The sequence below is a fragment of the Drosophila elegans genome, unplaced genomic scaffold (assembly GCF_018152505.1).
Source record: "Drosophila elegans isolate 14027-0461.03 unplaced genomic scaffold, ASM1815250v1 contig_149, whole genome shotgun sequence".
Lineage (NCBI taxonomy): Eukaryota > Metazoa > Arthropoda > Insecta > Diptera > Drosophilidae > Drosophila > Drosophila elegans.
Window position 1 is genome coordinate 4,974,483 of NW_024545513.1, and position 17,479 is coordinate 4,991,961.

Genomic DNA, 17,479 nt, shown 5'->3' on the forward strand with positions numbered 1-17,479 from the left:
AGTAAATTCGCCTCTTTAGGTTTAAAACAAAGGCTTTTCTAATGAAATTACATTGAATAGTGAAGAAATTAGTTTCTGGGTTGATGCTCAGCTAAATGAAAATTTGAAATCACATTTGCATTTGTAAACAGTTTAAGCTACAAAAATCAAAGCTATGTGTTATTGGGAACTATTGAACAGTTGAATTTAAAAGGGCATACGAAATCAATTTGATCTGAAGCATATAGTTTAATATAGTATAGTTTATATTTATAATTTCAGATCTAGGTGATATTAATTTTTTCCTGTGCCGATTTAGGCCCAGTTTTGGTTCGATTCAACCAGGCTTCGATTCGATTCGATTGAATTCGCCCCGATACGATTGGATTCGATTCGATTCCGTCCGTTCTGTCCCCGCTTGGTGGTCGATTTTTATGAGCGCCGCGCGTTGACAGCTTAAAAGTCTCTTAGCATGAAAAATATTGTCAACGCCAAATGGCGATTCTCAGTCGTTGTTTTGGATTGTGGGTTGTGGTTGTGGCTGTGGCTGTGGCTGTGACTGTGGCAGTGGTTGAGGAAAGGAAAACTTTCTGACCGCTGATGTGTGGCGGCGATAAGATTTTGATAGGGGCTCCGATTTATGCGAGGCAGCCAGCCAGGACTTTTAACTTATCTGCAGAAAGTGACAATCAAACGTATCGGCTGCCACGGCATTAGGGGCACTCATAATTACCTCACTCAAATCACTAAAACTCCAAGTCGAGTCGAGTAAATAAAAAAAAAAAAAAAAAATGAGGAACTGAACGCTGGGACCAAGTAAATTAATTTCACAAATTGTGCGGCGATAAATTCGATTCCAGATACTAAACTCTAACCCGTTGGCGTTGGTCCGCTGCTTGTTCGTTGGCCTTTTAAACAAACATGATTTTGTACTTTTATTTTATGCCATATTTAAACTGATTTAATTTGATGCTCGGTCTCGCCTTTCGATTGGGTTTGGGTTTGGATTTGGATTTTTTATGCATATTGCCCGGTTGGTTGGTCTATGGGAATTAACATAAAACTTAAAATTACCCCGCCCGGGGAAAACTCTTTCGTCTCAGTCCAATCTCATTCCTCTCGCCTTTATTTGTGGCTCTTTTTGTACGATTTTGTCCGTGGGCCTTTGTTCGGTCATCATGATATATAACAGCCGATAACGCCTAATCGCCCCAATGCGAGCATATATCATTCGGCTGGGGAGGGGCTTTTTTTTATTTTAAAATACTCTTGGGAGGTGCCAAGCACCAAGCATTTAAGTAAGCAAATATTGTCGAATATAACTTGGATTCTCTTGGACCCCTAAATCATTAGCACTCTCAGACGAAACTTAGGTAATTGCATAGCTTAACAATTTCAAATTATAAACTGTAAATGCAAATATTGCTTATTTTATTTTATTCTTTTTGATCCGTTAATAAAAATTTAAGATTGGAAATATTTAAAGAATCCAATCAAGAAATTGATTCCTAGTGTGTGGCTTGCTGTAATATGCACTTTTATTTTGCTTTTCTTAAATATTAAATTTAGATGCAGTACTATTTAGTTTTGTACTAGTAGTTTCTTACGTAAATAAGAATATTTTAATAATCTTAATTTATAGTCTCAGTTAAACATGCTCAGCTTATACAAATATACCCAAGTGTTATTAAAACTAATCATTAATAAGAATGAGAGAACTCAGTCCCAGTTGGGAAAGTGACGATTTAATCGACATTTCTCAGGTTTCTGCCGCAACTTCCTTTCGAGGACTGTACAATCTAAACCAATTAGTCTGGCCGAGATATCAACTCCTCAATCTGCCCAATTGAGGGCCTCGAAATATTTCCCTAATTTATCTTCTGAATGAATTCTCGAAAAATGTTTATAAATTTCAACGGTGGGGAAGCTAACGAGGGTCGATATGATGGTCAAACGTCAATATTATTAAATATAAATGCAACGAGAACAACAACAGCACAAAGATCCCCAAAATGACTGATGAAAAGAGCCGCGGCGGCTGTTGCTTTTTTAAACTTATATTTATTTTTTTGTTATTTTCCGTGTGTTTTAAATGCGGACGCGACATTGCGTGATGAACAAACGTCGAGCATTTCTCAATGGGATCAACGAAATGGTTTTATGGGGCAAGGGGGACGGCCCAAAGCCGAAAACCAAAATGAAATGACATGACGTGTTGTTATTAAGCCGCATAATCAAAACAAAAACAAAGACCGAATTTTTATGAATGAACAGGCGAGGAGTGGAGTTTTGGCTTGGCTGGCCTACTAGTGTCGATCCCGGAATTTCTGGCCCAAAAAGGCACTCCCCGATCGAAGAAAACAGTGGTCCAAATAGAAATTAAACAAGGTTTGGTACATTTTCTGGTAAAATCAGTAATGCAGCGACTTATATTAATATTTTAGAATTTTTTCAGACCGCTACTAATTTTAGTTCATAATAAATTACATCACACCAATTGTTTGTTAACAGAAAGAGCTTCATGGTCCAAAAGAGAATACCTTATCTAAAATAAAAAACATCTTTTTAAGTTTTACATATTAAGTGAAGTATTTAGGCCAGTTCTATGATAAGCTTTGATGAGCTAGAACAAGGATCTGTAAAATAATATTTTCACTTTAAGAGTTTTTTTTTAATTGGTAAGAAACTAATTTTGTATTATAATATATTACAAGAAAGACAGAATATACGCTACATTATGGTTTAGTATAGTTTTTAAGTATTTACCCAAATAAGCCAAAATATTTTGATCTAATCGACCAATAAATAGAATAATAGGAAGGGAAATAGACTCCAACCACTGTGCATTATCGTAAGACTCGTCGAATCGGCGTCGGCAGCATCAAGGCGATTAGCGAAAAGCGGTAAATGTTGTGTTAAACCTCAATTAAGACTGAGGACTGGGGACTGGGGTTGTGGGGATCTCAACCAGGTAGAAAGGGTCCGCCAACAGGATGTTAAACTCTTTGGGGCAATTTGAATTCGCTTTGACTGACGCCACACGCCAGGGTCAGTCAGTCAGTCAGCTCAGCACCGCTTGGAGGATTTACGATGCGATCCCCCGGATCCGAACTGCTAAATGATCTCACACAGGCGACGACGAATGGCGCCTAGAAGGAGTCGGTATGGCTTACCTACCATATACCATATACCATATATGTAGCATACACCATACACCATACACCATAATACCTTTCTGCATTTCCTCCCCGTCGCTTTGGACCCCTGTTAAGTGCTTTTTAATTTGTTTGCATTCGAAATCCGAATTCCCTCTGTTCCGCTTTTATCGGGAATCAAGTGAGCTGAGTGCAATTACGACACCTTCAAAAAGCCATCCCAGGATGCGAAGGGAGACGGAGGATATGCTCATCCTCAAGGCACTTAAGCGCATCCCCAGGGGGTTGTTCCGCCCGTCCACCCACTTTTCAGCTACTTTCCACCCACGAACCACCCACCTTCCAACCACTTCCCTTCGCTATCTGTGGGTGGTGAGTGGCAATGGCTAATTAAAATTACTTTCCAGAGCGACACTCGGAAATTTACGATCGGGCAGGGGAAAAGGGGAAAAAAGGGAGTCGGAGTCAGGGTCGGGGGTCACGTTAATGGTCAGCTGGTCAGTTTGCAGCCACTCTTAATGAGCGTCCCCAGTCATTTGCTTGGGAACGAGACCTTCTCGCACCGCCAACTGCGTATTTGTCATTTTTAATGTCTTTTTAAACCACGCGAAAGGTGAACCACACTCCATGCACCACAACGGGCTTAATGCCAGTCTTGTGGGCTTCGACTATCCTATCCGAACTGGGCTTTTGTCGGCTATATCGTTCTGAAAGTTGGTACTGGTGCTTAGTAACTCTAAAGACGGGTTAAAATTATGGTTCTGGCAATATCTGTTAAGATATAAGTTCAATTTTTCTTTAAGAACTGGGTTAAATCGTTTTGAAAATGTGTAAAGCTTTATTATGATATCAATTCTGGGGAGCTCTAATGCTAACTGGTCTTTTAATGGTAATACGCTTTTAAATTTGGAACTTGGACCTTATTAAGCAAAATCTATATACTTATATAAACTCTTTAAAGAAGATTTGTTGATAAAGGCTTTAAATAGTTAAATAATCTCTTTTAGAGTAGAGTATTTCTGTGTCGAAGCTGCAGCTGGAAAATGTTCACCGCGCTCATCTTTAATTAACTTATTTCACTGCTGTCTATTATATTTCGCTTTGTACTCGCTGAACGAGCGGCAAGTGCCGTTAGTTAGACCCCGACAAAATGGCGGACCCAGATGGAAAATGAAAATACATCGAATATCCGTGTGATTTTGGATGGCTGTGTGCGCGGGAAAGTGTCGAAAGTCAAGTTGGCTCATTAGCAGGCAAAGGGAATGCCGAAAGATAAATTATTGTCACATTTTTACGGGAATCTCATTAACGGGGTGGTGGTGGTATTTTGACATTGAGACATGGAGAGAGCTGTGACAGATGGGGAAATTACTTGAAGATGATAGGCTTATGGGAATTCCAATTAAAATTAAAACACGTGCAGTAAATGACTAATTATATTATTATACATTTACATTGTTCAAGGACACATTTAATTTATGCGAATGTATGCATTTTATTTTACAATCATTTAGCAATCACATAAATTTTGAAAAATAATTTAAATACGAATAAAAAGCCCAAAAGTATCCTGTACAGTTTTGATTACATTTATTGTATATAATATATAAATAATTATAAAAAAAAACATTGGAAAAACTAAAAAAAAGAATATGTTGCAAGAAAAATACTGTTATGAAATATATTTAATATGATAAATATTCAATTTTAATTGTACTACAAATTTGAGGTTGACAACCTCAGTTTGTTGATTTTAAATTTATAATTAACAATGGTAGACCTCTAGAAAAACAACAATCATATTTTCTTATATTTTTTCTTGGGCCCTCTGTTAAGTTTAGATGGTTTTGTTCTGGTGGTCCAAAGACTTGAATATGGTTTAAGGCGTAGGAAAAACAAATTGCAGAGGGTCGGATCCAGTGATTTCGATCACGTCTCCGTTTTCCTGCTTCAAACCGATCGTTTGTCAGGTCGTAAATGCTTGGCATATATCTATGGTTAAGTGAATATTCCTGGAAGCGTTTGGCGACAGGAACCGGGGGAAATACCAATGGCAAATAATTCCCGACAATTGCTGCCGTGAAGCCATTTTGAAAAGCTAACCAGCTGGAGCATCCGCCTCCAGGCGCCAGGGACGGCCTCCTCGCGGAGATCCTGCCCACTAGGTAGAGTGTCCCCCTTCCCATCTAAAATTGAGAACCCCTTTCCCAACCCCTGAGACCCATTCACTTGCACATTAGGCAGCAAATTGACATCGATACAAGTCCAAGAAGTAAATCCAAAGTGGCAGAAAGAGAACGCACTGCCGCGTGCGATAGAGAGGCAAGCGTACAGCATTTAACTGCTGCCAATTTACTGTTTAAATGCCAAACAAAAAGTGTTAACAAGCGCAAAAATAACAAAAGACACCAACAACAAAGTTCGGCGAGCGAGAGGGCCTGAGGCGATCCAAATGCTGGCGCGCCTTGGGCCAAAGCGAGACAGATAGATGCCGTGCAGAGTGCCTCTCGCTCACGGAACCAGTTTAAGGGGGCGTGGCCTGACCAGAAAACAGGGTTGATAGCATCCCATCCATCCATCTTGCCATCCGGCTATCTGTCCATCAGATCCAACAGATACAACAGCAAAGGCAGCAGCTGCGTTGCTGCCATAATCGTGTTGAGTTTCCGGCTGCCATAAAAAGTTTATAGCAAGTCATTGTTAGCTTATTGCTGAAACTATCCTACCCGAACTGGGCTCTCACTGGGGATATCATTCTGAAAATTGGTATTCAGTCGTTATTTCACAAATGGTTTGCTGTAGTTATGGTTTTGTGGTGATCTTTCTATAATTATTTAAAAAATTCATACATCTCCTGTGAAAGGAGCCTTTCAATAAGGCTTTAAATCTAATATTAGTATATCTGTTAAACAATGTACTAAAAACATATTGAACAATTTTTTTAAAATTTCAAAATTGTTTTTAATATGACCATTTATTTTTTTCTAAGGCCTTCACACCGTTAAACTCCTGTTTAACCCCCATTCCTATTTCAAACATTTTTGTAAATGACCTAAAATCATTCAAAATCACCCCTAAGCCGTAATTTAACCCTTATAAATACAAAAAAAGGTTTGGCTTTGCTATTAATGCATTTACTTGAAAGTCATGAATTTATTATGATTTGAGAAATTATATAATTTGAAAGATACAGATATTTTCAAAAATTTAAAAACAATTTCTGGAATTCAAGTTTGTTTTGAGATTTCTTTTGGGATTTGTAATATTAAACAAAGTTATAGAAATATAAAAAAAGTTAAGCCACATTTAGTAATTTTATAAAGCCATTGTTATTGCGTATAGAGTTTAGTTTAGTTAGTTGTGACAACCTTTAAATGGGTATTACTTGAAGTAGCCAAGTCCACCACGTGCCATAAAAATAACCGTTAGGAGTGCGGCCATTGCCGACGAAAAAGTCACCACACTTCGCACACTCGAGGGCCGCTGATTGAAGCCTAATGAATGTCAATTGCTGCCAATTACGACCAATAAATGCGGGCAATAAGTGCGGCCAGCAGGGAGTGCGAGCGAGAGGGCCCTGCGGGTCGAAAGAGAGCCAAACTCACCACACCGCAAGTTGGCCAAGACAGTGGGCGAGAAAGAGACGACGACAGGTGGCAGCTGATGAAGAGCAGAGGCTCAACTGGTTTTTGCTGCCTGGTTGTTGTTGCCGATGGTGCTGCTGTTGCTGTTGCTGTTGTTGCTGCTGCTGTTGCTGCTAGCGGTTGCTGTTGCTGCTGGCAGCAAGTTTCAGTTTCGGTCGAAAGCCAAAGGCGAGCGGTTGTTGCTCCGCTTTCAAACACACTAAAGTGCGCGCACAACAGCAGCAACATTTGCGTTAAAACTCAAGTTGAGCTTAGAGAACTGAAACGAAAAACAAAGGCAACCTAGAGCCGGCTAAGAAAACGAGTATTAGGAATTAATAAACTTGAAAAACAAACAAAAACAAAGCCATAGGCTAGAACAACACCAGTGACAGCAGCAACATTTGCTTTTAAAATCAACAGAGAAGTGCTAAAAGTGTGTTTTATTTTTTTGGGTGCAAAGTGCAGGTGCAGGTGCAGCGCAGCAGAGTCGTCGGCTAAACCACACATGACCACAATGCCACCGGAAATGTCCGCAACAACGGCAGCTCCCGTTGGCAGTGCACCGAGTGCCACCGCTCACCATCCCGCTGCCGTCGGCGGCGGACTGCCGCGTCCAGCCTCCCCGGCCGTCGGCAGCAACACCGGCACAACGGCAACGGCCACGACGGCCACGCGATCCCGCTTCATGATCACCGACATTCTGGCCGGAGCAGCGGCCGCATCGGCGGCAGCAGCAGCTGCAGCAGCGGCTCTGGCAGCCGCCTCTTCGGGGCGTGGCAGTACGCCGGACTCGGAGCGGGAACAATCACTGGTCGCCCAGCAACAGCAGCATCAGCAACATCATCATCATAATCAGCAACAGCAGCAGCAACACCAACAGCAGCAGCAACATCAGCACGCTGCCCTGCAGCAATACATTGTGCAGCAGCAGCAATTGTTGCGTTTCGAGCGTGAAAGGGAGCGGGAGCGGGAACATTATAGGGAACGGCATTCGCCACCTGGAAACAATTCCTATCCCCATCACCAGATGCCGCCCCATTTGCTAGCCCACTTTCCGCCTGCCCACTATGCTGTGCTGCAACAGCAGCAGCAACAGCAGCAGCAACAGCAGCAGCAGCAACATCCACATCCGCATCACCTGCAAATTGAGAGGGAGCGATTGGAGGCACTGCATCGACATGGTCACGGGTTACCAGGTGATCCTGGGCAACATTTGAGCCACCTGAGCCACCTGAATCACCACCAGCAGCATCATTCACATCTGCATCATCCCATACACGATGAGCGATCCCGATCGCCGCTTATGTTGCAGCAATTGGGAAATGTCAGCGGCAGCAACAACAACAACAACAGCAGTAGTGCTAACAACAATAACAACAACAGTGGTAGTGCCAACAGCAACTTAAACAGCGGCAACAGCAGCAACAACAACAACAACAACAACAATGGCAGTGGCAACGGCAACATGTTGCTCGGCGGTGCCGGCAGCAGCATCAGCGGCGATCAGGCCAGCACCATCGACGACAGCGACAGCGATGATTGTGGTAAGTTGGATTTGCACAAAGAATATGTATTTGGAATGATATTTTATTGTCTAAAGGAAAGAGCTTCAAACTTAGAATAGTACCAGAACTAGTAAATTCTAAATACACAAATGTATAAATATGGCATATATGTGCGGAATATTTAAATATGGCATATTATATATATGTTGTTTCTTGGTGTTGTTTAGGTAAAGTTATAATTAAATATGGTGTAATAGGCTAGAAGGGCAGTTAAAGAAAAAATTAAAAACTAGTTGATATATAGATTAATTATAAGGTTAAATCAATTCAAAGATGATAACCATTTTAAGGTTACAAATAAAGGATTTGGGACAAATATAGGCTTTTATAATATATAAAAATAAATAACAATACAATTCATGCATAAAAAAAATATTATAAAATTATTTAAATCACTAACATGCCCTTTGAGTCAATTAAATGTATGCCTTGCATTCATTCTTCCCAGATATTTAAAACGACTGCCGTGTTAAACAAACAGGGTGATTTAAATAGTTTTTAAAGTTTTTAGAAATTATAGGCAATCGAATCGAAACATTAAATTATAAACTATATTATTCCATTATATTTTACATTACATTTTCAAAACTTTTTATACATTTTTATATATAACATTATTATATATAAAAATAAATTTTAATATTGTATCAATACAAAAGCAAAGTATTACCTTGCTATTGATTTTGGGAACCACAGGGAAAATTGACGGTAATACATTTAAGGCTATCCCAAATACCAATTTACACCTTTCCACCTGACCCCTGACTTCGCACCACTTTAAATTTACGATTTATCCCGCGACCGAGATATATCATATATTGAGTGCTAAGCGTGGTTGGTTTTGTTGTCGTTTTTGTTGTGGCTGTTGGCTAATAGATAACGGCCAACAACAGCCACAACAGCAAAAGCAACAACAATAACAGCAACAACAACGACCGCAACAACAACCACCATAAATTGTGAGGCTCGAACGGGGAAAATGCTTGGTTGATAGGCGAAGACTCGAAAAACACAGGTGAGTCTGAGTTTTGAGGCAGGTGTCTCTGGGCCTCTCTCTCTCCTTCTCTTCCTCCCTCTCCCTCTCCCTCTATCTCGCTGTCTCTGTCGCTCTTCCCAATCCCCTCGGTTTGTTGGCCAGATTAGCCAAGTGTTTGCTTATTTTTAGCTTATTTCCCCAGTCGAAACTGTCATCGGAATACCCTTGACAGCCACGCCCCGCACAGCCGCCTCCCTCGTTTTGCATGCAACCATTTAATTGATTTTGTTGCTAGCTTTAAGTTAGCTTTTTTCTCCTCTCGTTAAGTGCTTTTAAACGTTATGCAAATTATGACAAATTACTATTAAATAGCCGTAATCGTGCGTTTTCAATTGATTTGCTGCAATGTAATTTAGAAAGGCCGAGAATACAAATATATATATATATTTAGTTTGAAGAGATTGGAAACCAGTACAAAGAGTTGTTTATTTTCCAAAATTTAAAATGGGGCACAACAGTTAGAAATCATTAAAATAACACGTATTTATGATTTTATAAAATCGCAACAAAAACGTCAATAAATTGAATTTTTATTCCATATTTAGATTGGTAAAAATTGTTTTTTTTTCAGTTGAACCTTTTTTTAATGATAAATTATAAGTCCTGACCAATTTTGTTTCAATTAAAGCTTCCCCAATTTCATGGACAATTTTCACATTTATTCTTTTTTTGACTTGTGCCAAAATCAATTAACAAATTAAACTATAACCAGAAAGCGGAGATTTCTCCCTCCAAGTGACCCCCTTCTGTTTTGACTTCCCGCTGTCAATTTTTTCCAACCAAAATTGCCTTGATTTGAGCCACAAGCCACACACACGCAAATTAATAAAAATAAAACTAAAGAAATTCAAATTAAATTTTATCTGCTGGCTGGGCAGCCGAGCAACCCACACACAGTCTCGAAAAAAATAAACACCCATTGACATTCTCGCTTTCTCTGTCCCTCTCCTTCAGAGGGCCCACGCTGAGAAAAGCTACAAAAAGCGGGATTTACTACAAATAAAAGAAGGGTATCCACTTAAACACCGAATAATTCGATACCCTAGTTTCCAAGTTATATAGGGTTTTATTAAACTTGCCCTCAATGCAATAAAAACACTAATTTTGTATCATTATGACTTTAAAAATAAGTTTAAAACGCTATTTAATCATTTGTATAAATATATTTTAAATAACTGATTTCAGAAACCGGTTAAAACTTTATGGACCTTGTTTAAATTGAAAATTTGAATTAATATAAATAAATACAAATAGTGTAAAAAGTATAAACAGAATGAGATAGCTACATGTCAACAGAAAGAGAAGGACACATATGTGCAGAAAAAGAGGGAAAGATGCATTCAACACTCGCGTGTCACTTGAGACGCGTGCGAGCGACAGTTGTTGCTTTTTCTTGCCTTACTCCCTCTTCATATTCTTTTCCACCTCCAACTCCCTCTTAGTCTTCTCCTTTATCTGCTTCTTTTTACCCTTTTTCGTACCCGTCGTGGTTTTTTTTACGAGTCTCAAGCAGCGATCCTTGCTGGCACCGCGTTTGAAATTGACCCAAAAGCTTGTTCTCTGCCCATCGAACCGTACACTGATCGAAAAAAAGGGGGGGCTCGAAAAATAATCAGTGGATGAGGATCAAAGGGGGGAAACTCCTGCCACTTCAATGCCTCCACCGAGTGCTACAAAAAAAAATGAGTTTCAATATTGAAATTGATATTTTCGGGCATCATCTTTCACATATTTCGGCAATTGAGGAATGCCAGGCTTTTGCTTTGGCTTCCAAGATCGTGTATATATATATGTTTATATATTTGGCCCAAAGCAGGGCAGACAAAGCTTATCCACTTAATCCACATAATGTTTAATGGATATCCACGAAAAAATTCACGTGCGCCACGAAAAACACTAAAGCGAACCAAGTTCGTTGCCCAAGTCTTTTGTTTCTATTTTGCGGTTTGCTTCTGCTTTTGCTTCTTACTTTTTATTATTTAACTTTTGATTGATATGGCAAATTCCCTGACCAAGGTGCCTTAAAGGTAAAAAATATAGGTACTATAATGTATGAGAATTTATTTCAAATTGTTTGCTGGCTTATTATAAAACAATAAAAATTTTAAATAAAAAGTTACCTATATTCAAAACGTTTTAGTTTTAGCAACTTAACAGAATTTTAAAAATATTAAACGCCCAAATATATATTCAAAATTTTTTAACGATTACCATTAACGATTTTGTTAGCAAGTTTATTTATTTTACTAAACAAATATTACTATCAGCCTTTAAATACAAATTCTGCTTAAGTGTTAAGATGTGAACATACTTAAAATTATACTTTTTTTTTTTTTAATAACCGGCAGAGCATTTAAATTTTCGTTGTTTATTTCTTGACATAATTTTCCAGACATTTTCCGTAAAGGAAATGTTAAATCGCAGACCCAACAGCAACAATAATAATTACAAATTATAATGCAGGTAACACGAAAAGCCAACAACCGTTATGTAAGCGCACTCGCTTCTCATGTTGCACTTGCAATTTTTGTTGCTGTTGTTACTAGACTGCACTAAACGCCAGCATTATCAAAATGTTGATAAACGTTTAGCAAAAAAGAGGGAATAATAGGCTGAAGGGGGGTTACAGGGGTGGAAATGGGTGGGGTCCTAAAGAACGTTGCTTTTATTCTTTAATTAAAATGCAAAAAGGCCAATTGCAAATGTGTTGCTGTTGCTGCTGCTGCTGCTTCTTCCCATGGTTTCTGCCGTTGCGCAATTAAAATGCAAACACAAAAAATAACCGACTAAAAAAAGAAAATGAAAGAGACAGCAGGCTCTAAAGAAAAAGAGAGAGGGCTACAGGCGCTGCACACTTAAGCATGTTTAATACAGTTTAGCCACAAGCACTTAATTACAAATGCGAATGTTAAAACTGCAGACGATGGTTTCACGGGGGGTGATACTATCTAAAACTATGGGGGAGAAGGATAGAGAGAAGGAGGGAAAGAGAGGGGGCGCTACAAGCTCCGCAAGTGTGGAACAGAAATTGCGGAAATGCTTCGAAAGTCAAACTTCTTCGGGGAACGGTTGTTAATGCATTTAAAATGAGGGGCGACCAAGGGGGTCGGTGGAGTGGGAGTTGCCCGGGAGAATGAGGAAGCCAGAAGGCGGAAGATGGGGCGTGGCCGGCTCCAGAAAGTGCCTCAGTTATTAGTGAAGCATTCAACAAAGTAAAACAGATTTCTTAAAGATTTTCAAGCTCAAGTGAGTTCAAAATGCACTGAAAGAGATTTACGAAAACTACTACATTTTAAATTCGGATATTATATGACTTAATTATGAGCAAATTTATACAAGATCTTAAATTTGTATAATATAATACAAAATAGTTTATATGTGAAACATGCATTTTTAATTTATAAAAATATTCTATGTGTAATTATAGAAATTTTTACTTTTGGTATCTTTCATAAGCAATTAAAAAAAATTCATTTTACCTTGTGTTTAATATTATATACAAATTATTATTATATTTTTTTACAAATATTGTAAGATACAAAAAAATCCACAAGATATGGTAAAGTACATAAACAATGACTTAACACTTGGATTTAAACTTCACTTCATTAAGCTAACTTATAAGCCAATAAATTATGGGTTGCATTGCTGTTGCTGAAATCGCTAGCGGCAATCTTCACTGTGCACATCCATCAATGTAATGCTGATAATTGTTTGTTGTTGTTGTTGTAATTTGTGCTCATAAACTGTTTAATTGCAAATTAGCAAAAGGTAGCTGCAGCAGCAGCAGCAGCAGCAACAACAATGTTGCCACATGCACATGTTGCTGCTGCTGTTGCTTCGGCTGCTGCTGCTCTTGCAAAGTTGCAACAGTTGCTGCTGTTGGTGCAGTTGATCTTGTTGCATGTTGGCCGGTCGTAAAAGAACAAAAAAAGCGCGTAAATGTTGCAGAAAATTGCAAATATATGAGATATGTCAGGGGCATTCTGCAAAAAGGGGCACAGACAATAGGCATCTTGTCGTATCTAAAAAAAATGCACAGGGCGAAATAATAATAAGGTGATGTAATGAAAATTTTATTTTTGATTGTTTTGTATAGTAATAATAGGCCAAGCATTGGTTTTTTATATTAGCCAAGAAAAAAATCGTGAATCATAAATTTTTTTAAATGGCCTTATTTTAGTTTTAATACTAAAAGTATTCAAATATTAAATTAAATGGCTAGAATTGGGTAAACTACTAAAGGAATGTTATCCATGAGTTTCATTTCTTCTTAATTATACGAAATATACTTATAAATTGCTATAAATAATTGTTAGGAAGTTCCATAACATTATTTCAGTAAAATTAAAATCGAAAGTTGAATTTTCACTAAAATTCGTTTATTTTTTCGCATATTTGCAGGCGGCAAGGACGACGACGGCGAGGATAGTTTGAAGAACGGCAGTTCGGCGAACGGCGACTCCTCGTCGCACTTGAGCTTGAGTCTCAGCAAAAAGCAGCGCAAGGCGCGTACCGCTTTCACGGACCACCAGCTGCAGACGCTGGAGAAGTCCTTCGAGCGGCAGAAGTACCTCAGCGTGCAGGACCGCATGGAGCTGGCCAACAAGCTGGAGCTGAGCGACTGCCAGGTGAAGACCTGGTATCAGAATCGCAGGTGAGCGGCTTGCTTTGTGGTTTTATGGGGCCGTGGAAAAGGGGGATCGCGGGGCGGGGGTCTGAGTGCCCGGTAATCAGCGCCTTTAATGCGTTGCGCCCATTTCTTCGCGCAGTTTTCCAATAAAAATCCTCTTAATGGCTGCTTTTCTTCCTTCAGTTGTTAGGTTTTTTTTTTGTTTTGGTATTCTGCATCCATCACCTTATCGGTGCTTGTGTTTTTTTATGCTGATTGCTTAATTTGCTGCATTTTGCCCGGCAATCGTTAAACAAGAATATATCTGCGTATACTGTGTTCAATAAATGAGTCGTCTGCTTTTTGCGTATTTTTCTCAGTGCAAGTTTGTTGCCTAAGTCTTTCGTTTCGATTGCCGCCTTATTACGTTCGATCGCGTTTTATTTTCGTTTTTAATTATTGCCCAATGACTTATCACAATTTCGAGCACAGAATGCTTACCACAACAATTGTGTACCGGGGGAGTAGTGGTGGCTGAGGAGATGAGGCGCTGAGGAGCAGCAGGCCAACATCTTGCTTGGCTGACGACGCAAAACGCAACCGGATATGACTGATGGCAGTGTGAATTCTCCAATGGGGTAGCAGGCTTTAGTTTATATTTTTAGACATCTTTTTTCTCCCAGTTTTATGTGTGAAATATATATGTGGCAGGGCTTAAACAACTAAATCTTTACATTTTCAAAGCACAGTTGGCATTAAGCAGCTTTTGCGGAAGTTTGCAAATTTATTTTGGTAAATAGCAAATGAACAGTTGTGTGTTTTGAATTTTATGTATATTTTTCGCAGAACTTTTTTAGACTTAAAAAAAATTGTTACTAGTAGTTGCGGTTAATACATTATGCTCATTAAAAAACAATATATTTGTTTAGTATTTGTATTGATTAAATGGAACCTTTTTTGGTTTATTGAATTGCTTTCTGTTCAATTAAATTCAATTCAATTTTGAAATTTCAGTATCCCTGCCAAAGAACAGTCTGAAATGCAATAAATATTTGGAAAAACAAACAGAAACCTTTGGCTGTCATAACCTCGCCCAAAGTCAACTCATGATATTTCCCATTAGGCCAAAACACTTCACAGCTGCTGCTCGAACCTAACGATGAATGGGCAAAAATTGTAAAAAATAAACGATCCCGACCTGGTTCTAGTTCTAGTTTCGGTCGAGGTCCTGGCGCCTCGAACAATTAAGGGATTTGCCAAAAAAGAAGGGCGGGTCGCTGCCAATTAGGCCTCAGTTTTCGGTTTTCAGCTTTCGGCTTAGAGTATTTCCAATTTCTTTTAATTTTATTATTTTTTTGGTGGGCTGGCACAAGATTAATGACAAAACAATTAAGTGCGAAATATAAACAGTCGGGGCGGAATCCTTGAGGCCGCGCGGCGGGATATTATGGGATGAGAAGAGGCCTCGAGTGACTCGGCACTACTGGGCCATGATTAATTGAGAGGACGAGGATGAGGATGAGGACTCAAACCCAAACTCGAACTCGATGACTTCCTCTGCTTCTAACGCTCGCTTCCTCAAAACACTCGAGCTAAAAGATTAAAGAATTAGGAATAAGGCGCTAAAAAAAACATAGTGAACAAATATTTGTCTGGCAGGAGTTTATTCTTTTAGTTGCGAAACTTTAACCTGCATCAGTTAGTTAATGTTTCCTGTATAACTATTTTGTAGTATTTTAATTTATTTTATTTTTTTTAATTTATCTTTTGTATTAGTTTATTTTTAATGTTATAAATTTTATAAATTTTTTTTTAACTAAATAATTGTTTATAAATTTATTTCGATTAAAAAAGAGCTATAGACTAAATGGTTGGTTTTTATTCTCTTATTGCAGAACCAAATGGAAGCGTCAGACGGCGGTGGGTCTGGAACTGCTGGCCGAGGCGGGAAACTACGCGGCCTTCCAGCGGCTGTATGGCGGTGCAACGCCCTATTTGAGCGCCTGGCCGTATGCGGCCGCCGCTGCCGCCCAATCGCCCCACGGCGCCCCGCCCTCCGCCATCGATATCTACTATCGCCAGGCGGCGGCAGCCGCCGCCCTGCAGAAGCCCGCCCTGCCCGCCTCGTACCGTATGTATCCGACGAGCATGCCGCCGGGAATGGGGCTGCCCGGGATGGCCGGAATGCCCGGCATGCCCGCTCCCCCGCCCCCCGGTGCCGCGCCCATGCTAAGCGGCTACTATGCCGCTGCGGCGGCGGCGGCAGCTTCCGCTGGCGCTGCACAGCAACAACAGCAGCAGCCGCCGGCGGCGTCCCGCTCGCCAGCCACCAGCCAGAGCGCCAACAGCGAGGCGGACTGCGAGCGGACCAGCAGCAGTAGTCGCCAGCGCTTGGTCACGCCCAGTCCGCCTCTCAATCCGGGTAGTCCGCCTGCGCGGGAGCGGCTAAACGAGGAGGAGGGGGAGCGGGACAGGGAGCGGGAGCGGGACAGAGAGCGTGAGCTGGAGGATCGGGAGCGGGAGCGGGACGAGGAGGACGACGAGGAACTGGCCCTGGAGGTCTGAGGATCCCCGAGAGAAACGCCTCCTTCTCACAGCTGGATCTCACAAATTTGTCTAAAGAAATAATATAGGGGTGGTGTTCAAGACCTATGAATTATGGTGGACATCTTTTGGCAAAAGTTGTAATTCAAATTGTTTTTAAAATACAACAGTATACAATGAAATCAAAACATGGACAATGGGCTTAGATTTTCAAAAAAATTCAGCTGTGTTAAAAATAAACGTTTAGTTTTGTTTATATTTTTCTAAAAATAAAATCCTTTAAAAACTTCTTAAATTAAAAAAGTATCCAGCAATTTTACAAATAACAATTCAGGATTTTTCTGAATTTCCTTGAAGTTAATAATGTGACTGTTATTTTAACACAGCTTAATGTTTGCTAAGAAAAGGGAAAATCATCTCGGAACTGCCACTGAAATTGTATTTAAAAGTTCTCCATAAAATAAAAAAGTTTGTGGTAAAAATAATTCACCTAAAAATGTAATTCAAAATTGTAAAAAGTCAACAAAGAAATAAGTATAGAATTACAAAAGAAGTAACAGTATTAGACAAGCCCCCATGTTCATCTGTCTTTAAGAATAACCCCCAGTAATTGTGAAGAAATATATATATAAACATATATGTCAACCATTTTTTTTCTATATTTAATTAAACCTAGCCTAGAGGAAATTTTGTACATTTTTGTAAATTATTTTTTGTACATACGCAGCAGACCAACAACAAAAACAAAAGCAACAACATTTTTTTTTCCAAACAATATTTTTTTTACCATTTTTTTTGTGCCTAGTCTTAAGACGTCTATTGTGTGTAGTAATAATAAAAGCGAAGAAAAAAGAGCAATCAAGAGTTGGGTTTTGTTTTGCGTCGGACTGAAGGACTCGCTGGCTGAAGGACCTTTTTGCCATCCTGATTCTGATTCTCATTCTGATTCTGAGCCTAATGCG

The 17,479-nt window shown here is 39.5% G+C and overlaps 1 protein-coding gene across 1 annotated transcript; it reads left to right on the forward strand.

Moving 5' to 3' along the window:
• Positions 1-6,924: 6,924 nt before the first annotated feature.
• LOC108136361 (homeobox protein B-H2) lies at positions 6,925-17,193 on the forward strand. Its single transcript, XM_017257473.2, has 3 exons — positions 6,925-8,304; positions 13,766-14,018; positions 15,869-17,193. The coding sequence occupies exons 1-3, from the start codon at positions 7,266-7,268 to the stop codon at positions 16,536-16,538; spliced, it is 1,962 nt and encodes a 653-aa protein (XP_017112962.1). The 5' UTR covers positions 6,925-7,265; the 3' UTR covers positions 16,539-17,193.
• Positions 17,194-17,479: the final 286 nt, after the last annotated feature.